The 18,957-nt window shown below is 34.0% G+C and overlaps 1 protein-coding gene across 1 annotated transcript in view; it reads left to right on the top strand.

The window, feature by feature from the left end:
- Positions 1 to 18,957, top strand: part of LOC145690350 (uncharacterized) — a 71,768-nt gene that overhangs the window by 40,375 nt on the left and 12,436 nt on the right. The window contains exons 3-4 of the mRNA XM_081765162.1: positions 2,466 to 2,675; positions 9,222 to 9,563. Coding sequence (XP_081621288.1) covers positions 2,466 to 2,675; positions 9,222 to 9,563 — 552 coding nt within the window. The remainder of the gene's footprint in view (positions 1 to 2,465; positions 2,676 to 9,221; positions 9,564 to 18,957) is intronic.

The raw sequence follows: 18,957 nt of genomic DNA, 5'->3' as shown, positions 1-18,957 counted from the left end.
ATAATACATGGATAATGAGAGAGAAAGAATAATGTAATGAAAAATAGAGGATTATGTACGGCCAATCATGTTGAATAGAAATATATTTAGGTCTGATGAATATTTATTAAATGTATCCTAAAACGTAATACATCCTAAGATATGATTGGCTGGTTTAAACCAGTTGTTAAAAAAAATTGGTTTAAACCAAAAAAGAAAAATGCTTTAAATCGTGGAACTTCATGGTGACGTTTCCACATATCAAACCATCTGTATTAGTTTTATCTCCTTTTCACCTTTTAATCGAGGCGTCCCATGTTCAATTTTCGGTCGAACCACAATCCTTCTTTCAAGTGTAAACAAGTGGCAGTTCGGATGTCATTTTAAGCGAAAGTCTTCTCCTTGATCACCTCGGTATTAAATGAGGATATTAAGCCTGAACGTACGAAACGAAACCAAATTGTTGTTTCTGCTTGCCTGAGTGGTTGTTGCTTCATAAAGAAGCCAATATTGCTTAAATACATTGAAGAAATTGGCAAACATTTATGGACTGCCCACGTAGCTTCCAATATTAGTGTGGATTGGACTTTCAGTTTTAATTTTATTGAATGATATCTACATACTAAATTTGTAATTTAATACCTGTTTTAGCGTACTGATTATGATACGTTAGCCTTAAAATTTTACATGCAAAGCAGTAACGGGATTTTGCCGTTATTGCTTTGCATTTAAAGTAATAACAGGATTTTCCCGATGGCTAAAGCGGGAGTTTCCCGATTTATATAGAAGTCAGTATAATGGCTTCACTTGTGCAACTGTTTATCTTTTGTCCTTCTGAAATGACTCTTGACAAGTACATTAACAAGTATGTAAAGATCAGTACAACGTATTTTTATTAGGAGTCCTTCGTGACTGAATCGGTAGACTCATCACATTTGTGACCAATTTGTCCCGGTTACGAGTCCAAATGAAGGACAATTTCTCTCGGATGTAAGCCTAGAAGCGGTTTGGATTCCGCCTTAACCTCGGGACCCCTTCTAGCTTAACCCCGTTTGTGCATAACACCAAGGCGAAACAAACTTATTTCTGTCTATATGTAATATAAATACATAGAGCTGATTATTTAAACAAACAAACAAAAAACGGGTTTAAACCAAAAGAACTGTGTTTTTTTTTTTTTTTTTTTAACATGGTTTTTGCCAAACCTTTCCTAAGATGTAATAAATAGGTACAACTAAATTCTTAAACTGTAAACTATAACGGGAATATATGTATTTTTATTTCTGAAATTTAAAATTATACTTTCGTTTCTAATAAGTACAAATTTAACTTAAATCTCAAACATATTTCAATGCAAATTGAAGGGTTTCGTGCAATAGACAAGCTCTGCTAGAAATAATTTTAATCTTCTTATCGTATGGTTTTCGTTGTATGAACTACTTCAATGTGCTTGACGCTGTGCAGTCCATAGAAGTATTTGCCGTTTGTTAACTCGACGTTTCACAGTTAGGTTTTTCGTGCAAGACGGGACGAAGCCACTCATTTTCAAATTTGGTTTTGAAAGCAAAGGACAGCAACAATTATTTCCGACAAATGTCATTTTAAGCAGTATATCAGTGTCTACCCATGTTTTTTGTCTTATCAGTTTGAGATATTAGATTGTAGTAAAGACTGTTTTAAAAGCCATTTTCATATCTTTTTATTTGTTTCTATTTAAAATTCGTCATAACATGACCCAGGGGCGGATCCAGGACCGACTTCTGGGGGCGGTGGGTTGTCATACTGCTACTTTGAAGGGCTCCAAACTTTGGGATGGGTTTCATTTATATATATAAAATAAGAAAGTTTCATCTTCTGGGGGGGGGGGGCGATTGCCACCCTTCCCCTGGATCCGTCCCTGAAATGACCATAGTATGATATTAGACTTTAAGGTGTTTTGGATGCACGTTGCCTCGTCTGGTTCAGTTGCCATATTTTTGTTGTAGAGGATTCCAAAATTTGTATGTTCGTGATATACTGTAGCATCCTTAGTTAGCAACACTGAATAAAAATGTGGTATTGTAAGTAATTTCATTTGTAAATTTGAAATTATCTGACTTATACCGCATGAAAAAGTATAGGGTTTGCAGCACTGTTAACCTGGTAGTATTGCAGAATATGTAGAATTGTTTCTTCTGTTAATAGTTGTTTCGTATATAATTTCAGTTTTTTATTATTTATTTATTTATTTCTATCTGTTAGTTCAGAAGTTACATGGGTATTTCAAGATGAATGATCCACCCTGTTATAAATACATGAATGCATGAACGTAAGATGGATGTTCATAAATCCTTATGATCTTGGTTTTCCTTGTCCTTTTCGCCGAACGTTGTAAATAATGTGAGTCCTATTTTTGATGTGTAAACTTGGTAATTATGTTGTGTTGTTATTAAAAATTGAATGAGGGATAAAAAAGTATTAAAGAAAATTGTTTGTCTTCTTTACAGGTCAAATTCTTGTCCACATTGTAGGAGTGTGGTAACAAGTGATGGCGTTCATAAGATATCCTTTTATGGCCCTGCCAACAGTGCTGATCGAGAGAGCTGTTTCGAAGACAGAGTGGAGAATTTGAAAAATCGAGTGGAAGTATTAAAGAGCGAGGTGAAACATGTTGAAACACGGAATGAAAGACTGGAATCATGGAATACAGAACTAAGGTAATTTAGCATTCCTAGCATAACGCGAGTGAACAGGATGAAATAAATAGTCCATTCATCTTAAGTACTTGTGTATCTCCTAAAAATGGCAGTCAATTGATATTAATGTACTAACACTATCTCTTCTGCTGTAAAGAAAATTCGTTTATTACAGAGATTTTTTCGAAGTAAAATCAACAGAATAAAATAGGAATTATAGTTAGATATATTCGTAAAATATCCAATTTCCCGTTTTCTTTTACAGTCTCTTGACCAGTTTCTTTCACTAGTCGTTCACTTTCATTTCCGTTTCTTTTAGCCTAAAAAGCATAGCCGTTGGACGTTAAATTTACACATGCGGAAGTCGGGAATTCCAATCTCTAGCACCCCAGAGATGAGCTTTTTTTTTTCGTTTTACGACATTGTTCCATACAAATTGTATGTTAGTGTACAAATAGGTTGAATAGTCCCAATCAGTTATTGCTAAAATTCTTTTAAAAAATATAAAATAAATGGTCACGTGAAATGTCCAATCTATTTCATTCAATGGTTCTGGAAAGTTTGTGACTGTTTTCGCTGGACAAATAATTGTTTATTGTAGTAAAAATATGGTATCTTCTGTAAACGTATTATACATGCAGGTACGCGTATTGTTCGGAAATGATTGTTTATGGTTTTTTCAACAGTGTAAATATTAGCTGGTACGAATATTAACAAATTAAACCTCTTATATAAAATTTTACTGTTCTTTAATAGCTTCTACTATCTTGTAAGTGCACAAAGTATGAAATTTCTGAACATAACACAGTTGATATTAAAACTGATAAACAGTTGCTAATTGTAGAACAGCACAAAATTCGTTGTGCACCTTGAAGAACGGAATTAACTGTGTAAATGTTAGTAGTTAAATGTAAGTATCTTGTAATATCTCACATGGTTTTGTTTACAAACAACCGACCTGGGCCTTATTGACAAACATAAACCATGTGCGTTTTACTATGGATTATTATAGCTGCAGACGACAGGGACACCAGCGACCTCTGGTCATATGACGACGAAGCAACACCAACGCCACCACCTCACCTGGAGTACCTATATAAAGTAAAATCGCTCAAACCGTCCCCAGGCGGCTTCAAAGGAAGCGGAACACTATTGAAGAAAACTACATGTTTCTTTGTTACATGGGAGGGATAATTCAACATGTCCTCCCAGTTGAGGGTGGCCTTCCAATTGACCTGCTGAAAAAGAAAGCGATGTTGCAATTTTCACCCTCTTGCTTCCTGATTCTTCAGTAGTCTTCGCAGAAAGACAGATTTATCTAGTTTTTTCGTTACTTTTGTTTTCGTTGCATCCTCCTCCTTCCGTCTCCCTTAGCTTGAAGGGCATAGTTATGGGACGTTAAACTGAAATATTTCATTCAATTTGGATATGTTGTAATGAAGATTTAAAAAAAAATCAATCATTACTTTCATGATATGTGCTTATTTTACTCTTAAATATAGCATATTGTTAATATTGTGTAATTTCATAACGATAACGCTTGTACGAACCAAACATGTTAAGTGGTTCGCCCCTTTCCTTCCCCCCTCCCTCACGTGAGGCATCAGTGCCGCAAAAGCCCGATGAGAAAAAAATACAATCTTTCTTTGCCACTCCCAGAAATCAGTCCTTGACCGTTCCATGTCCATACTAGTATATTGAGTTCTTTTAATTATTATTATTATTATTATTATTATTATTATTATTATTATTATTATTATTATTATTATTATTATTATTATTATTACATAATGTATCTATCGATAATATAAGTTTAGCGATGGCAACAACGTATCATCTCTACACCAAACACGTGCTGTTTATGGCTTATTTGGAGTGTTATTTATGAAGGTGGTTAGGGTAAATTTTCTGCTTGAGTTCAAAGGGAGCCGGTTGAGGACCAATAGAACGTCTCTACTATAACCGAGAGAATTTCAGCAACAACCATCGGTCTATGACTGGCCACCTCCCTCCTTTAGCTTGCTTCGGAGTTCTAGGGGATACCTAACCCAAAGTCTCTACTTGGAACTCTAAGCTTTCTCTCTTCCTAGCTCGGAACTCGGAACTGTTTGCTTCGGAGCTTTGTCTGGACTCCTAACCTCAGTCACCTAGCTTGTTTCAGAGCTCTGTGACTCTTAATCCCCCTCTGCTTTCGTGGAGCATTGGAGATCCCAAAATCCATTCCATTTAGCTTGCTTCGGAGCTCAGTGAAGATCCTACCCTAGAACTTTCTTGACCCGGTATTAGAGAAATTACATTCAAGGGATATTTGTAATATACTCTTTTTAGAGAATTTTGTAATAAAAGTCGGTAGTGGGAAAACGATTCAGATTGTAAGTAACTCTCTCTTGCCACAGGTACTTTTCCCACACTATGGAAACTCGCTAAGGTCCGCCCGCTTAAATTGTGTAATTTTTTTTCTTGAACATACCAAAAACACCCTCCTAATTTTATATGATAAAGAGGAATACCATACCTACTTAGTTGGAAAATTTGGGTTTGATATTAGGTGGACTTTTTTTAAAAAAGAAATAATTGCCAAATTTTGACATTATTTTCCTCTTTTTCTATTTGATGGGGGAATTCATATAGTTAACCATCAAAGCAGTTCATTACTGCAATATTTTAAAATGTTACAAATTCTAAGATTGTTTCAGTGCAAACCATTTTCGAAAAGCTTCAATATAACTAGAGATCTAACGGTTTCAGTATTTTAAGTCGAGGACGGACTTAGGTGTTTTGACACAAAACCTCAAAATTTCATGTGGCTTCTACAAAAGCCGCCTTTGAGGTAGAGCTGTAAAATTTTACAAGTGAGTTGTATTTGGGTACCATAACATTTGTACAAAATTTAAAGAAAATATAAAACATATGAGTCACCTTGATTTGTTGATCTCATATGGAATGTATTATTATTATTATTATTATTATTATTATTATTATTATTATTATTATTATTATTATTATTATTATTATTATTATTATTATTATTATTATTATTATTGCGAAGTTGTCAACAATCATAATTCTCCTGTTAGGCATGACGAAGTTAAACCGTAAAATTGGTATCAAAATGTCCGTGTACTAAGAACTAAGAGTTGTGATTTTTTTCTCTTCAATTTCTGACTGTAAATATGATATAATTGCGGTAACAGACACATGATTGTCCAATATTCATAAAGACTACTATTATTTCCCAGATATGTATATCTGTTTTAAAGCCAACAGATTATATAATGAAGTCATATCAACGAGGTGGTAGATCTCTGATAGCAATATGGAAAATCTTCATGGTAAATCGCAGGCCTGATCTTGAACTTACAAGTAAATTGAACTAAAATTTAATTCTGCAAAGACTTTTAATATCGTGTGTTTATCTTCAACCAACCTTTTCCACTGTGAATTTTAAAAATTACCTAAACCACATTTCTGGCAGGTTGAATCCTCTTGAAAATGATACACAGATATTCAGAGATTTCAATAGATCCAAAATTGATTGGTTAAATAATGACCAGCTTCCAGGAATACATTATTACTCTAAATTGAAGTTCCAACTATTATCTACTTTTTGGAAATTACTACCCTGTGTGTTGAACCTTCTGTCTCCGTTCTTGATCTTATCACCAATGCAATCTCAGTGTCAAAGAAACTAATCAGTACGTAGCGGATCCTGATCCTTTTCATTATCCGATTGAAACCATTGTTTTTTTGCCTAAGAGTTGTAAAGTGAATATGTTCTCTGAACGTTTTCAATTTGCTAAAGGTGATTATTATGCATTATATCAACAACTAGCTAATATTGATTTGTATATTTTGCTAAAACCAGATACAAATAAAGCAGCTTTGGATCTTGAAAAAATTAATTGTATCAGCTATGGAAAAAAATATTGGAACTCTAGTCCTAGAATATCTAAATATCCTTGTTGGTAATCCAAAAAATCTGTTTCTTTATTAAAAGCAAAGAATTTAGCACATAAAAGGTATAAAATTACATCAAATTATGAAGACTATTTATTTTGATTATTTTGTTAATTACCGTAAAGCCTTTAAGACTTAACTAAAAGATAAGTGTATTTACTACATTAAAATGGAAAATCAATTAAATAGTAATCTGAGAAATTTTGGAGATTTATATATATATATATAAAGTATATCTAAGGGTAATAACAAAATTGCATCTGGAATTGTTACAAATAATTCTTTGATTATTGACTGTGGCTTGTTGGCAAATTTATTTGCATTTATTTGGATTTGTAAGTAACAGTTTATCAGACATTTCCAAGTATCAGTGATAGAAATAATTATTTAACATTACCAGAAACCTCCTGTGAGAGGAAGCCACCTCTTATTACAACTAAAAATTTGAGAGATGCTATTAAATCCTTAAATATCAAATCTGCATCTGGTATAGATGGAATACCTGTTTTCATTATAAAAGGAGTGGATGAGATAATTTCACCAGTGCTAGCATCTTTGTTTAATTGGAGTTTAATTAAACAAGGATGCAGTGGCGTATTTAAGGAGGGCCTTCCGAGCTCAAGCTCTCCCCCCCCCCTCCCCCGGAAATTGTATTTACTATATTAAAGCAAATGAACTGTCTTGCAGAATTTTCACATTTCCAGGAACAAAGTTAGCCAAGCCCCACTCCTGAAACAAAATCGTAAATACGCCACTGAATGGCATTATTTATCCTGAAGTTTGGAAGGTTGTGGCCGTAACACCTATACCCAAGACTAAAGGTGACAAAATCAATGATTATAGACCAATTTCTATAATGAATGTTATTCCTAAAGTTTTTGAAAAAATAATGTACAACTACTTGTATAGCGCGTCTGTGATCAGTTAGACACAAATCAACGTGGGTTTATAAATGGTAAATCAGCTACTACAGATTTGGCAAACTTTGTTCATAGTCTTCTGTTATTCGATCTGATGTCAAACTAATATTATTTACTTTGATTTTGCAAAAAGCGTTTGATAAATTGCCTGTTCATTTATTAATAAGTAAGCTGTACAAGTACAAATTATCAAATCATATAATAAAATGGCTAGATTCGTATTTAAGTAACAGGAAATTTAGACTTGGGTATAATGGCTAGATTTTTTCCATTTATAACATAACATCTGGTGTACTCCAGGGTTCCAGTTTTGGTCTCTTGCTGTTGTTCCTGTATATAAATGACCTACCTCAAAAGTTAACCTGTAAATAAGTAATGTATGCTGATAACATAAAAATCTTTAATGAAATCAGTACTGTTCTGGATCAAGTTATGTTGCAAGAAAATATTGAAACATTACTTAAATGGTCAGAGAATAATTTTCTGCCTCTGAATATTGCTAAAACTTAAGGTATAACTTTCAAGAAGAACTGATCTTTTGTTTTATAAATATACAATTGATAATCAGGGAATTGAATTTGGATATTTAGGGATAATATTAGGCAGCAACTTATTATTCCAAAAACATTTACAGGTAATCACATCTGAAACCAGAAAAACGTAGCAATGCTAAAATGGCTTTGCCGTAATTTTTCAAAATACGTGTAAAATTCTCTACCTATGTAACGTGCGTTCTCTTTGGAGTGTGGCACGGTAATTTGGAATGAAGCAAAGTATTTTGTAAATGTCATAGAGTCTATTCAGAATAACTTCGTAGCCGGTTACGATGGAAGTTCAAAAGATTTTAAAGATATGAGCTATTGCACCTGTTATCTTCAACCGATAGACACTATATTTTTGATCGTAAATTTTTTCATAATATTTTTCTTGGAGGTTTCTTTACTGATGGCTTATTTTCCTTTAGAACTCCTTACCGTAATATTAGAAATTTTGTTCCTTTTGTTTCGAATGTTTCTATTTTAAAATGTTCTATTTATAAAACTATAGATACTGCAAACAAATATTACTCTGTTTTAGATATTTTCCAGACTAACTTTGTTGAAGTTTTTTCAGAATTTATTAAATTTCTAAAGAACCTATAATGTTTACTTATTTAATTTAACGAGGTGCCATTTGGAAGGTTTTCCTTAAGTATTGTTAGTTCGTAATTTAGTCATCTATCTTTTATTTCCCTATCATCTTTTCTAAGTTTTTTTTTTTTCGGATACTGCACTTTTCTTTTTTATCCTAGATACGAGTCTTTATTTACATGTTATATGTAATATTTTTAAAATTTTCTGTATGTTCATTTTATTATTATTATTTTATGATATAAATTGCATGTATAGCTTGTATTGCTAATGTATTTTGCCTCCTGTTAAATATAATCTAAGACTATTGTATATGTAGGGTTGCATGTATCATGTGCCTACCGTCTGGGCGTATTAGTAGCTATGTATGCTGTTTGGTGTCTAATAAAATTATTATTATTATTATTATTGCAATAACTTTTATAGAGGTTATTATGGCATATTCGGTAATTTTACCATATTATGCATTGTCCTCAAACCATCATTATATTATTATTATTTGTACTTATCTGTTTGCTACTATCTATCTTTGTACTTATTGCAATATTCACATTTTACAGAGGTGAAATTATAAAGTTGGGGCTAACTGCTTTGCAGCGCATACTTACGTTAAAGCTCGAACAGCGGAAGAAGCTACTAAATAAAGAAGAAACATTACGTGCACAGATAAGGACTGAATATTTGCTAACGAAAGCTGATACTATTAAAATCAAATCAGAGAAAGATCATCTAGAATTGGAAAAAGCTATGCAAGAAAAAGAGGTTGCGCGGCTGAAAAAGGAACTTGCACTGCTTGATGCCGAGGAATCCAGCAATGACATAGCATTAGCAAAGAAGAAGACCAATTTGTTTCGGAAACGAACTGCCAGTCTAAAACGAGAAATAGAAAAAATATCGCAAGGGTAAGTTCTTAGTAATAGTTTCCTTGATTTGTTCATTTTGATCTACCTTATTAAAAGATTTTATTTTTGTTTTGTTTTTAAATACTTGTTTTTACCTAAAGCTAAAGTATTGTACAGTATTGTCACTGCTGTTGTTTTACGTTAGATTGTTTATCATCATATTCTAGAATAGTTTCTATCTAAGTATAACTAGTGGAATATTCATTTATTTGTAAAGCTCTTGTAGTTTGAAATCAGTATTGATTTTATTGCAGTCAATATGTATTCATTTTCTGTTAACAAGATTTGCAAATATTATTTTGCCGTTTTTGCTGGTCGATTCCAGATTTTCTGTAGATTATCTAGTTTTAATTGTATATTTAAAATATGGCCGTTGTTTCTTTATTACATTTTTAGGAGTATACTGGAAGTGTTGAAATTAAAAAAAATTAGAGCATCATATCCTACGAGTTATACATTCCAACACCACATTTGTACATAGGGGTTGTATATATATATATCAGGCGTTTGTTTCATGGCCAAATGATAATGAAAAACGAAAGAACCATTTCTCCAGTCTGTGGTGAATCTTTGTTTGGAGTGTTTTGCTCAATGAACACCATGTATCACTGACATTATATTAATTGTGTATGTAATATATCTTCTTATTACATACTGCGTGCAAGAAGAAAGAAAACATTGATCGTACATGAATTAGAAACTTCAACTAGAAGCAGAGTCAAATCTTGCAAAGGGTGTGAGATATTGAAAAAAAATAATAATAAAAAAAATCTTCCCTTTATGATACTCGTTGCCAATTTTTATCGAGACGTCTTTCACTTGTGTCTGTAAATGGATATGTACAAATGTGAGGAATGACAAAGAGATTCATGCTCATATGTGACTGATATGCTTTGTAGAGAGCGCAGGTTCAGCTAGTTATTTTTAAAAGCGCTGTTCTGTTCAACACGACCTTAATTTTGTGGGGTTTTGCCACATTACGAAACTTTACATATTAGGTTTAAAAAAATCTACATTGTAAGCTTTTAAGGGAAACATCTTTGTTCAAAGTTGAGACACGCCAATTGATAGAGCTCAACAAAATATGACTTGAGTGTAAATCCTCATGCTCAGTTTTGGAGGAAGTCGAGGAGAAAAAAACTATTCTATTTTTATAATAAAAAATTAGTACTATACGATAAATCCTCCACTTATTGAGGTGAAATTGGTACTAAGGTATACCCTCATCAAGCTTTTCATTAAGACACTAGAGAGATGACAATACACAGTATGATTATTGAAATATCCCCAGAAATAATTATTAACTTTTACACTGTAATTTTTGTTTAACTATAATAATGTCCAAAGAGATCAATCAGTGGATTACTGGGTGACAAGAAATAATCCGTACAAAGTTTGGCATATCCTGCGAGGAATGTAATGTCCTGTAGCCAAATAAGTGTTATTTCGGTGGAATCTTTTATACCTGTACATTTTTTTCGGCTGTATTTTTTGTTTCAAAATGGCAACCAAGCCCAGGGTAACGTTGGAACTGTTTCATCAAGGAAAGCGTCAATAAGAAATTGTTCGTTTGCTTGTGTTCTAAAACCGCCAGTTTCAGGCGCAGTTCACGATTTCAGGAGCTCGGCTATGAAGGTGACCGTCCCGGAAGAGGAAGAAAGAAAGCGTACCATCAACACGTCCAAGAACCGCAAAATCATAAAAAACCAAATGCAACAAAATCTGAGGGTTTCCGTGAGAAAAATCGCTTGTGAGACAGGGATTAACCGCGAATCGGTGCGGTAAAGAGCGAATTCTTTCGGTTTAATAAATGTATGGTATCAAACATTCGTACGGGTTATTTCTTGTCACTCTGTAAATAGAGCGAAACAAATTAGATGCTTAAAGCTAAATTCTCTTGGGCAGTTTTTGAGTCAAAAAAAGTACAACGATATAAAGTACGTCAATCATTGCCAATAATAATTGATTTTTAATCCTGTAACGTACTGTTTATTTAACACACAAAGTGAAATAGTGCATGACTGGATCGGGAGTCGAACCCAGGATCTTCAGTATACCGTACCGATGCGTTAACTACTACGCAACCCAGTCTGCTTCCAAAACAGCTATACACTCCCACTCTTCGGTGCTCTTCCACTCAGACCATATGGCTTGTACCACAACCTATTTGGATTGTCCAAGCACAAAGTTAGGAAGTGGTACGAGCCATATGGTGTGAGTGGAAGAGCACCGAAAGGTGGGAGAGTGTTGGGTGTTCTGGGTACCGTACTGGTTAACGCATCAGTACGAAACGCCGAAGATCCCGGAGTTGAGTGCCGGTCCAGTTACGCATTTTTTTCACTCTTTGTGTATTATTAAATTCGCACGTACAGAGAATTTAATGTATAAAAATAAGTTTAATTGTTTCCTTCTTTCACGAATATATTGTTTATTTATTTGTATGCTGTATAGTAGAGTGTATTTATTGTGTATCGTCTTCCAACTGTGACATATATTCCTTACAGTGATTCATATACTATAAAAAGTCGATTGGCACACGCACAGGCTTATGTAAAATGTCTTATGAAGATTAATATAATGTAGAAAATTGAAGCATTGTATTAATCCTATACATTGCGTGCAGTGGACTCAAATAACATACTTGATCCAAGTTTCAGAATAATGGATTAGCAGTTTATGGTGTACAACCTTGTTAAATGTTCATTATTCTTCAAAACAGAATTCATGACTACGCAAGAATATGAATACAATGCTGAATTGTGTTACTGGCTGCTGGGAATCTCGCTAATTATTGGCTTATATAAATTTGTGCCAAACATGTATGATGGCATTTCGAATATAGAGGGAATTAATCTAAAACTGAAAATAAAGTTTTGTAGATGGCTGTCAGAGTTATTTTGCGCTCATAGGACATATTATAGAGTAGATCTTATCACCGAAAAAAAAAAAATAATAATAATTTCTGTCAGTGGATTTTATTCCAAAGCGATTTCAGTGCAATATCGTTCATAACTTACGGAGAAAGTTTTGCTAAATTCGCTTGATTAGACAATATTCTACACGTTTTCTTCATTAGAGCGTTTCTGGCACGTTATGGTGCTTGAAGCATAATTTCAAGACATTTGGCATAAGCATTTCTCGTGACAGGCCACAGTGAATGTTTGGGGAAAATGATGATTCAAGAAATAGAAAATTATCACTTCTTTCATCTGAGACTACATAAAATAATTGATAATAATTAAAATGTAATCATTGTTAACTTAGAAATGTAAGAAATATAGTCAATACAAATATAGTGAAATTCTAATTGTTAAAAAAAAAAAAAAAAAAAAAAGTTTCCGTGATTTGTAATTTTCAACCCAGGAGCAACACGAGTTCTTACTAATATGAAATTGTAAGGTATCTTGACTTACTATTTGAATAAACTTTGTAGTAGTTGACTTACACAACTTCATCTACACTTGCACTTTTCTTGGAATGTCAAATTTTCAACCTGTATTCAATTTCCTGCGAAGTACTCTGGAGGGTTTGTGGTGTAACTGCTTTGGTTGTTTCAACAACTTCATTGAGAGATCTTCAAGCAGTGAATCATATCCTGAATCCTTACGACAAATGATATTATTTTATCGTGCAACTTTAAAGCCTGCATTTGTAAGTAGCATGTAAAGGTTATGAATAAGACCTCCAAAGAATTGTTCGCAATGTACTTCACTGCAAAGAAGCATATATATTTAATTTTTTTGAGTTTCGGGAGGGAAAAGGTTCCCTGAATGTGACTAGTACCCCTGCAAAGTGCTCGGTTTCACACTTTTTTAAGATACACAATGATACAAGATTTTTCAATGTTTTGTGATGCTAGAATTTGTTCTGAAATTATCTGAAATTTTCCCTAGAATGATAGTAATTGTGAAATAAGACATTATCGTATTACCTTCCGGGCAGAACGCTTACACTTGCTCTTTGCCAAGTGTTCTTGTATAATAGGTTGTTTACTCTCGAATTGAGCTGTAGTCAAGTCTGTTCATGGTTCAGAGTTATTGTAAATATTCATGACTGCATGAACTGTATGCAATTGCACTACTTTGTTCTGATGATTCAGATGAGTACAGTAATACACTTCTGCACATGAACAGCAGCGCAGAATGTTCTGATACACTTCTTTCCTGTCTTCATTGTAGGTGTATATTTTTTGTGGACGCTCTGTATATTTCGTAAAGACAATAATTATTTTTCGATTTATATTTTACTTCTGCGACGCAAATTTCTTTCTTCGGTGGGAACTACGAACAATTCAATTTCTCTCCCACGCAATAGGACAAGAGTCTTTCGTCGTTCATTCATATATATATATCCGAAACGTTGTTTTGTGGTGAGAATATTTTAGTGCGTAACAAAGAACACGTTCATTTTCTGAACTATATATATGATAGACGTACTTCTCTTACTTCGATTCTCAATGTTCTTTACCTATTAATAAGAAAAGACTACGCTATATGAGTGCTTGGAATTAAATCAAGTGCATTCTTCAATCACTTATGGAAATACTAGCAGACCAGCTGCAACCCTGTTACAGCGGCGACAACCATATCGTTCGGCCAGTTTTTATCTGAAAGTTCCCATAACAAAGTTATCGCAATGTTTTGTGCATCGTGGCCAGTGAACTGTAAATTAACGCCAATTCTTTTAACATTTAATTTGCACACACACACACACACACACACACACACATATATATATATATATATATATATATATATATACAGGTGATTTAACATGATTGCGTTTTAGAATGAACTGCCAACATTGACCAGTTGGTCAATCCGGCTCGGACCTCGAACATCTTAACTCGAGGAGTTTTCTCCACGCGTCCATATAGCCAACATGTTCGTTTAACTCAATATAGAATTACGCCAAGCGGCATGAGCTAGTAGCCGATCAAAGACTGAATAGCGGCTAGCCCCCACTTAGTGAAATCCCGGGTACGCAGACCCTGTGCGTATAAGTAGTACGGGTCCTCCAATGTCCTAATTCTACATTGTGACTCCATATATGTGTTCTGTTGGTTATGGACTTTTCTCGCAGCAGCCAGGAACTTACGTCTTGGAATTACTTCACTGTTACCCCACAGTGTTAACACCCACGTCCGTTAGTGAGAGGTGTGAGCAAAGTGTTTGTGGTGAACCCCCAAATATAATCTTTCATTCATTTATACAGTGATACAAAGGGGTATAATATCGTATTAAAATGTGAAGTGTAATTTTATGTTTGTGGAATAGTTAGGTGTTTACATCCATCTATATCAGTGTCTAGTGTTGTGATTTTTTTTCTGTTTTAGCTTAGTGCATTTAATAAATAAGCATAGTATCATTTTATTAAATGTGTTTTCGTTGCATGTGTGAATGATATGTTTGTGGTCTGAGCGACCATCTGAACGTCCGTGAGGATTTCGAGACGAGACATCCGAACCTCTCGGTGCATGACGCTCATCTCATTATTGAGACCGGAGGGCGATCCGGAAAAAGATCTGTAATCCCTTTTTGGAAATGTTCTTTAGTGTCTTAATCAGGTAAGTTTAGGTCTCCTGAAAGTACCCATTGGTGGGACAGTAGAGGGGCAGATCCGGAAAGCGGTTACAGGTGTATTTTGTGTTCTAATCACTTTCAGTTATAAAAACTGCAACAACTAACACACACACTAATCATCAGATGATAATTACTCTGTTTCCTATAAATCTATACCTTTAAAACAACGGAACTTAAATAATAATAATAATAAAAAAAAACGAGGTAGACGGTGAAAAATGAGAACAAATTGCAAATATAGGCAGTTTCACAACAAGAGAACGTCAGTTCTTGGAAATGTACGGAACACCCATACGGCTCTGTCCCTTTTCAACAGGCTGTAAATCTAAGAAAACAATAGACAACCCTCGATTAGAAAGATGAAAAGAAAAGTTGCCAAACTTCCCCTTTCTTTTATTTAATTTACCACAAAAAGTAATAACATTGTTTATTTCTTACTTGTTTCCCTTTCTTTTTTCTTCTTTGTTTTTTCTTCTAAGTAATGACATCGGACATGTGGCAACAACCACCAACCACCGTCCTAACAAAGGCTGGATTGCTCTTTTGGTAGTGATGTGAGACAAGGTTCTTACGTTTTGAAACGGACAATAAAAAGACTGAAAAACAGGAAACTATCTCGCTCCAGTACAGAGAAAATCATGTCAGTCTGCTCTTTGGAACCTTGTTGTAATGGTGATTCATGAACCAGATATGAAAAAAATGAAATTCTTATCGCAGATGAAGATAGATAGAGGATTATTTCAAGTTTCAACAAAACTAAGATTTTACAGCTGCAAAGGAAATATACCTTGCGACACGCCATGGCGAATGCTGAGAGAGAACAACAACAAATCCTCTACTCTATTACTTGTACCTCAATGATAAAGTCGTAGAACCATGTTCCTTGATACCTTGAGCATTTCAGAGAAGACAGCGTGCGGTTCTTAAAGAAAATACTTAAGATACCAATGGAATTGACAATCCTAGCGGTCCAGAAATGTGAATCAAATCAGTTTACATCACTTCGAGCCTAACCATAGACAGAATGAAAGGAATTCTACTCGTAGTGTTATTTCAAGAGCAGTTTCAGTTGAGTGAACCGTTTTTACTCCTTGTCTACAAGCAATACTTATATTACGATTAGCTCGCCGGATAGATCCTTACATTGTTCAAAGGATGCAGTTCTAAGAATTCCTTAACTACAAAACTTGAGCCTAAAACATTCCGATCTGCACGTCAGTTGGAATCATGAAACAAAGTAGATTGGATCCTAGTCAAAGATAGAATTGTAAGCAAAAAGTATCTCACATGTATCAATGTGAAAACCTGTTTGAAACTTATGAAAGACATTTTTAAACGAAAAGCCCTTGAAGGATTACATGTAGCAAAACTGAATGATGGTGTTCACGAGTTAGTGATAAAACGATCTGCAGTCTTTATGCTGATCAACACACATGTTATTCGAGAAAACACTTTTCTGAGGAATTGCTCTATATGCTAAACAAACAAACAAAAAATCTTTTCAAATATGATATAATTCCAAATATTTATTTGTTACACTTAATTTTTTCTTTATTTTTTTTCTTTCTTTTAATTGCTTAATACTCTTTGTAAACCAGTAGTAATGTTCGGCAATTTAAAATGTAAACCTTCTATGAGAAAGAATATTTAAATATTTACTTTTCGTTAGTTCTTTCTTAAACTAATAAATACGTAGATATTTCTGACAATAAACACTCTTTTATTTAAAGGAAAATATTGATTGATTCATCTATTGAAAAACCCTTACTCTTCTAAGTCGATTACACTAATAATTGCATTAAATAATTCATCCAGCGAAGAGCGTAGATCTAATGAAACCTACAAAGACGTATCTAAGAAAAAGACATATCTCCATTTCCCACATTTTTAAAGTATTTAAATGCTTCATTTTAAGTTACTTAAATGGATATTAGAAGCATGGTCTTTCTATAAAATAATCAGTATTTAACTTTAAAGATATAAGTATTTTACATTCCAGGAGATTAGCTTAAATGATTCAGTTTTCCTTTAAAATGATTAAGTTAAAAAAAAAAAAAAACTATAGATTACATACCTTTGTCATAAAGGCGCAATGAATTATGGGCGTACAACTTACCATGGGATCCAAATCACATGAGCTTTCACTGGAATCGAATCCGGGTGCCGTGATAATTTCAGATTGCCCCCACGGGATGGGAGAATTGTATTACATTGGAGTTGAAAAGCGGTTCTGTGAAAAGCTACGAACCTCAGAGAGTACGATAGGATATATGACTTCCAGGAGAAATTTCACTCCCGGGCCATCTCCTGAAATTATCACTGCCTGGGTCCCACGAGGACATTCCTCTTTCAAGTTAAGTATTGGGATTACAGTAAGCTGGGATTGTCTTTCTTTCTCATAAGAGTGAGGTGAGTCAAATATAGACTGCTTTCTTGGGAAGAGAGGTTCATACCACTCCTAAATGAGACAGTTGCACGAATCATGAGTTGCGATAGTGTAGGTAATACCTTACGCTAATCTGAAGTAGACAGGATTGAGATTGTAGTCGCTTTCTAATTTCAAGGGGGAGGGGGGGGGGTACAAGATCAAGAGTTGGACTTCACCGGGTTGAAGTCATACGTGGGATTTGTTCCTTACGATATCAAGATGTATGTTTCCAAAAGGGGGATGTAAGCTTACCTTCAAATGTTCCGTGCAAACATTGGTGATGCTGGTAGCTTCACCTGCTAAGGGAGTTTTCTCCATCAGTAGGTATAACTGGGAAACGGGGTTCATTCCATCGCTGTTAATCTGATAAGGAAGGAACCTCCATTTCTACATGGAGGAGGGGAAATGCGCTTAACCTTGAAGGCAGAGCTGTGATCGAGAGTACTTTAAATCTTTACAACTTATAGGTACACGCTTGAATATATATACTCACCTTGTTTGCTTTGTGATCAGCGTTGATTTCGTAAAACTAACTTCTTAAAAAATCCACTGGTTAGAAATAAGAATTCATCAGAGTTCCTAAAAATTTAAATTTTAGTGTATGCAATTTTTAGACGTGAAAATTCAATGTGGAAATATTGTAGCCTCCAACAATCCTTGACTGAACCTTTTTTTAATCTATGGTACAATCACGAGCACTAAACCTCAAAATTTTAATCCAGTTCAATGGCAGAATTTTAATCACTAGCGTTTTCCCATCGGCCAGGCTTATCTAATTTTTTAAAAGTCGCGATATACATATATTGTAATGTTCTACGCGTTTTCTTCATTAGAGCGTTTCTGGCACGTTATGGTGCTGGAAGCATAATTTCAAGACGATTAGCATAAGTATTTCTCGTGACAGGCCACAGTGAATGTTTGGGAAAAATGATGATTCAAGTAATAGGAAATTATCACCTCTTTCATCTGAGACTACATAAAATAATTGATAATAATTAAAATGTAATCATTGTTAACTTAGAAATGTAAGAAATATAGTCAATACATATGTAGTGAAATTCTAATTGTTTTTTTTTTTTTTTTTTTAAAAAAAAAAAAAAAGGGTTTCCGTGATTTATAATTTTTAATCTAAGTGCTGGAGCCACTGTATTCAGAAATCATATTGTAGTAAATAGTCCTGGAAAGGCGACTTCCGACATAAATTTATCATCTATAAAATTATACGCACACAGCAAATGCTACCCAGATCACGGTATGAATAAATGATGATTGAAGAAGGGTAAAATGGCACAAGAATATGTAGTATTTTTTTTCTTTTTGTAGTTGGTTAGTATACGCTACATTCTTATATACAGTCGAGAGTATACATACGAAAAAAATTCTG

Source organism: Thermobia domestica, chromosome 7 (assembly GCF_964235325.1).
Source record: "Thermobia domestica chromosome 7, izTheDome1.hap1.1, whole genome shotgun sequence".
In the NCBI taxonomy this organism is placed as follows: Eukaryota; Metazoa; Arthropoda; class Insecta; order Zygentoma; family Lepismatidae; genus Thermobia; species Thermobia domestica.
This window is presented reverse-complemented; position numbering and strand designations above follow the sequence as displayed.